The sequence below is a fragment of the Megalobrama amblycephala genome, linkage group LG2, assembly GCF_018812025.1.
Source record: "Megalobrama amblycephala isolate DHTTF-2021 linkage group LG2, ASM1881202v1, whole genome shotgun sequence".
Taxonomy (NCBI): Eukaryota; Metazoa; Chordata; class Actinopteri; order Cypriniformes; family Xenocyprididae; genus Megalobrama; species Megalobrama amblycephala.
In genome coordinates, this window is record NC_063045.1 from 59,375,251 (window position 1) to 59,381,382 (window position 6,132).

Consider the following 6,132-nt stretch of genomic DNA (forward strand, 5'->3'; position numbering starts at 1 on the left):
TATAAAAACATAAATAAGTAAAATGCATTCTTTATTTAAAATTATAAAATATATTAATGTATTATGAAAAAATACTATTTTATTTATTTTAAAGTAAATATGTATTGTTTATTTATTTTAAATATATTATATTATTTCTTTTGAAAAATATAAAAGAAATGTTTACAAAACATTTTATACAAAAATATTTTTATTTTTTATTAATATTCTTTATTTAAATTTATATATATATATATATATATATATATATATATATATATATATATATATATATATATATATGATAAAATTAAAAGTATTTTAATTAAATATAGAAATTAGAATATTAATAAAAATAATAATAAAGAATATTAATAAAAATAAATAATACATATTTATATATATACAATATTTATATAATAATGCATAATTTTATATTTATTATAAAATTATTAATACATATTTATATGATAAAAAATAAAAGTGTATATATATATATATATATATATATATGATAAAAGTATTTTATTATCTTAAAATTTAAAAATTTAAAAAAATATATATAAACATGTATTTGCTTTAAATTAATATTTTTAAATAAAAATATTAATAAAAAGGAAATAATACATATTTATTTATATATATTAATATATAATATTTATATATTAATACATATATATGATAAAAAATAAAAGTATTATATATGATAAAAGTATTTTAATTATTTTAAAATTAAGAAATTATTTTTTACGTTTTATTCATTATTAAAATTATACAGATATAACATGATATGCATTTATATAAAAATATAAATATTATTTTATTTGTTTTGAAATAAAAAAATCTATTTATTTCAAATGCATATATATTATTATTTTTTAAAATAATTGTATTTCTTTATTTAAAACAAAAGTTGAAGTCCGTCAGTAGTTTTTTATGAATATCAGTGTACGCTTGTTTCAGCTCCACCCAAACACTGATCTCATCCAGCACTGCTCCACACTGACAGGAAGGTGTGAAATGTGCTCTAATGAGACCTAATGTGCCATTTTAATGCATCATGTCTCGTAGAAAAGCTTCGCTCGATGAGACAGCGCTGCCCTCTCTCCCTGAAACGCTGTCTTTAATGTTCTCCTTCCTCTGGGTGAAGAGCTGATGTGTGTGCGTTTCCTGTAGGCTCTCTGATTCAGCTGCCCTCTGTGGAGAAGGGTAAACTGAGTAAGGTGCGTCTGGGCTCGCTGTCGCTCAGGAAAGAAGCTGAACGCCAGTGTTTCCTGTTCACTAAACACTTCCTCATCTGCACACGCACCTCCGGCGGCAAACTGCACCTGCTCAAAGTGAGTCGAGCCACTCTGAACAGCTCAGCAATTAAAAGAATCAAAGTGAATATCTTAAAGAAATAGTTCACCTATCATTTAGTCACCCTCATGTTGTTCCTACCACCAAATACTTTCTTATTTACACTCTAAGAACACTTTAAGAGCAATTCAGACATCTGGGTGAACTATTACTGTAACCGTTTCATGCAAAAGCATAAAATAACTGAGTAACTTTCCTCAAAACCACAGCAAGGAGGCACATTGTCTCTGATAGAGTGTACTCTTATCGAGGAGCTGGACGCCAATGATGAAGACTGTAAGTGTGATCTTAATATGAATCATAGTACCAACAACCCGAAGCAAGCAAAATATCCCAGATAAACCTTTTAGTAATGTGCGCATTTATTAAGGAAGTAACTAGAGTTAATTTCGGTTCCATATCTCCTCAGATAATGCTGCTGGTCAGGGGTTCAATCATCTGGAGTTTAAAATAGTGGTTGAACCTGCTGACGGTCCGTCGTTTTCAGTCATTCTGCTCGCTCCGTCTCGGCAGGAGAAAGCGGCCTGGACCAGCGACATGAGCCAGGTACAATCTACACGCTAGTCGGTGTGAAATGCATGTTATAGATCTTATTGTGAACAATTCATCTGTGCATTATTATTTTTCAACATCATAATGCTTAAAGTAGACTTGAAATGGAAGTTGCATTAGATTTTTCTTCCCTATTGTGACAAACGGCTTCTCAAACAAGAACAAATGTAGGGTGAGTGACAGGTTGCCCCGCCCTCGTCATCAGAGAAGAGAGGAGATGTCGCTGCAAGAGGGAGGAGAAGTTATTCTGATTAAAGATTATGAGGAACATGATCAATTATTTATAATAAATACTGCAGTATTCCATAAAAAATAAGGATCGTCCAGTTTGATTTCATGGTGACTTTAAAGGGTTAGTTCACCCAAAATGAAAATTCTGTCATTAATTACTCACCCTCATGACGTTCCACACCCGTAAGACCTTCGTTCATCTTCAGAACACAAATGAAGATCTTTTTAAAGAAATCTGAGAGCTTTCTGTCCCTCCATTGACAGTCTACGCAACTACCACTTTATTTACAAAATAGATGCAGAAGAGCGTGCGTTATAATGAAGGACACGCGCTCTATCTGTCCATGGTCGCGCATAAAGAGGGAATTAAACGTGGATACTTGAGTAAAAAAGCCGCAGAAAACAACCGCTGGACAGAGAAGTATTTCGCGAACACTTTGTAAAGATCCATTTTGAGGGTTATATTAGCTGTGTGAACTTTGTTTATGCTGTTTAATGCAGTCGTGAGCTCGGGGACGGGGAGCACGAGAATTTAAAGGGGCCGCAGCCTGAATCGCCGCATATTTAATGATGCCCCAAAATAGGCAGTTAAAAAAATGAATAAAAAAAAATCTATGGGGTATTTTGAGCTGAAACTTCACAGACACATTCAGGGGACACCTTAGACTTATATTACATCTTTTGAAAACACGTTCTACGGCACCTTTAATACCAGGTGTAAACAGGGCCTTAGTTTCAGTGTAAAAATGCATCTTAATACTGTAAGCAGGGCCTAAGTTGCGTAGGCTGTCAATGGAGGGACAGAAAGCTCTCAGATTTCATTAAAATGAGGGTGAGTAATTAATGACAGAAATTAAATTTTTGGGAGAACTTTCCCTTTAATTAATATATCATAACTAGACCTTCTATGAAAATGACAGACTTCTCTCTGGTGATGTATGCAGGACTTCTCCAATCATTTTTTAGTGCGCCTTAACTCCGCCCCTGCAAGCGTACTTTCATCTGTCTCCACTTTTGAGTGCCACGCCCACATCTCAACATCCAATCAGCAGCTGATGCACAGAGCCATGCAAACCTACCCTACATTTTTTCTTTTTTGAAAACCCATTACATTCAGATTCATAAGATCTGTCACTTCTTCTGTTTCATCATGACTTTAATACTCTTTTTCAAACCATTCACAATATGTGCATCTGTAGAACAAACTGCAGATAATAATCTGACATCTTTTCTAAGAATATTACAACTTTTCAGAAACACGAAAATGCATGGACAAGAATATTCTTTTAAATAATGAAGAGAAGTGGAGAAATCATACTGAGATTCAGTCAATCCCACAGAGCAGACAGGCTATTATTTTCTTTCTAGAAAGCAACAAGAGTGAGAAGTTTCCATTATATTTGCATTGACACAAATAGTTTCACTGACTTCACGGTTTTTGCATATTATAGTTAGTAAGAGCTGTCTGTTATACACTTTGCCCTAAGGTGAACCAGTATACAAATTTTGGTTCATATTAGATCTAGTTATTGATCTACAGTTTTACATGCTTCAAATGAACTGTTTAATTCCCTCTTAGAAAAGGAGTTTGAATAGGAAAAATAAGCCGTGATATGATCCGTTTTCAATATCGGCCTAATAAGACAGCTGACAGCTGATAGCTGATAACGATTGTTTACTGCTCCCGCAGTTTGTTCATTTTGACAGTTGCTAGTGTGTGAGAGTGAAGTCATTCACACACATTTACTTGTCTCCATTTTTTATGATGTTTGCATAGTGCATTGACAACATTCGCTGCAATGGCTTGATGACCAGCGTGTTTGAGGACAACTCCAAAGTCACCGTGCCTCACATGATCAAGTAAAACACAATTATATTAATATTTTACATGTATTCATTTAGCAATATTATGTATATACTATTATTGTATTTATTAATATTTTGAATTAGCTTTATATTTTCTGTTTTCATTTTAGTTTTAGTAATTTTGTTTGCTTTTCTCGTTTGTTTTTTTAATATTTCCTTTTTAGCTTTTATTTTTATATCATTTTTAGACATTTTTATAACTTATTTTATTTCTGTTCATTTATTTTAGTTCACATGTCTGTTTAAATTTAAGTTTTTCATCTAATATTTATATTTTGCTATATTTTGATTACCTAAAAGTCAAGTCACCTTTATTTCTATATTGTTTATACAATACAAATAGTTTCAAAGCAGCTTTAAAGCCCGTTCAAACCAAGAGCGATAAGTATAAAGATAACTATAAAGATGTCTATATTTGCGTCCACACCAACGAACGATAACGGTCTGTTTATTCTAATCTCACGTGCTGCGTTTTCAAAACGTGTCCAACGTGTTTTTGCTGTTCTTGTTGCATTTACATGACTTTAACCAGTAGATGTCCTCAGCATGCTATGTTTCAAATGAATAGCTAGTGTAATCGATCTAATCTAACAGTGAAATTAGCTGACGAAGTCAATATAGTGGTATAAAAACAACACTTAGTCTTTTTCACTTCAACTTCAAAGGAAGCAAGATAGTGTTGTTGAAACTAGCGCTGGATACCTGAGGTCATTTTATGTTACACTGTTTACTAACCTAGCATAATGATCTCATTGTTAATACTTCTCACCATTTATCCCAAGGGTATGACCGAATTGTTTTCCATATATCCATTTTCATTAAAGTATCTTTGAAAGGGGGTTTGAATTGTCAAACAGTGGTGGCTTTTTCTGGGCCTCTGCGATTAACTTCTCCGCAATGCCATTTTAAATGCGCGAGCCCTTGAATTAGAATGGATTCTGATTGGCTGTCAGTGTTTTTATCGTTCAACAGCTGGAAAAAAAAACGTTCTGAAAGTGATCCATTCCTCTATATCGTAATCGTTATAGCTGTGGTGTGAACAGTGCTATACTTTTATATTTAGAACTATATATTTATCAATATCTTTATAGTTATAGCTCTTAGTGCACTGGCCTTACAGTAATAAACAGGAAAATAACCATCAATGATGCAAACTTCATTAAATTTAAGACGAATTCAGATTTTGCTGTAAAGCAGCTCTACCGAAGACAATAGTGTCATTATTCAACTAAATTCAGTTCAATGTTGATTCAGTTCAGTTCAGTAACAGTGTCGGCATTCAAGTTTTGTTCTCATCCAATAGTGTCAGTTTAAGTTAACAAACGCTGAACCATTCCAGATGAACTCACTGTAAATAGTTGGCTCAACTTGATTTGTTTGTCCTCACACCACTCACGCTCATCCATAACTATGATCCGCAGGTCTGATGCCCGACTGCACAAAGACGACGTGGACATCTGCTTCAGTAAGACGCTGAACTCCTGCAAGGTGCCACAGATCCGTTACGCCAGCGTGGAGAGACTCCTGGAGAGACTGACCGACCTGCGCTTCCTTTCCATCGACTTCCTCAACACCTTCCTCCACACCTACCGAATCTTCACCACTGCTTCTGTGGTGATGGACAAACTGGCCGACATCTACAAGAAGCCCTTCACCTCTATACCTGTCAGGTTAGAGTTCCTAGTTTTTCTGAATTTAAATTTTACTCCATATAATGCAATGTGATTCATTTTGGTGTGTTTTTCTCACATTCAAAACATGTTCTTCATCCTTGTCTGAATGCCAATCATCATTTTGATGATTGTGGTACCCTTAATTTGATGTTCATTTTGATTGTGTACAGTACCATTTAAAAGGATCAATATGATTTTTTCCTTTTTGTTTTAGAAATAAATTGATACTTTTATTCAGCAAGGATGCATTAAACTGATCAAAAATTACAGTTGTTTATAATGTTTTCCAATAATAATAATAATAATCAAATAATCATCATTTCTGTTTCAAACTTGAGTAATGGCTGTTGAAATTGGAGCTTTGGCATGACAAAAAATAAAAAATGTTTTCTATCATAAGATAATTTACAAAAAAATAAATTAAAATAAAAAAAACCCCAGAAATTTTAAATTGCAATTAAATTTTTTAATG

At 32.9% G+C, this 6,132-nt stretch overlaps 1 protein-coding gene across 1 annotated transcript in view; it reads left to right on the forward strand.

Moving 5' to 3' along the window:
- rasgrf2a (Ras protein-specific guanine nucleotide-releasing factor 2a) overlaps nt 1-6,132 on the forward strand; it is a 43,354-nt gene that overhangs the window by 21,179 nt on the left and 16,043 nt on the right. The window contains exons 10-14 of the mRNA XM_048181275.1: nt 1,156-1,316; nt 1,548-1,614; nt 1,748-1,884; nt 3,899-3,981; nt 5,409-5,657. Coding sequence (XP_048037232.1) covers nt 1,156-1,316; nt 1,548-1,614; nt 1,748-1,884; nt 3,899-3,981; nt 5,409-5,657 — 697 coding nt within the window. The remainder of the gene's footprint in view (nt 1-1,155; nt 1,317-1,547; nt 1,615-1,747; nt 1,885-3,898; nt 3,982-5,408; nt 5,658-6,132) is intronic.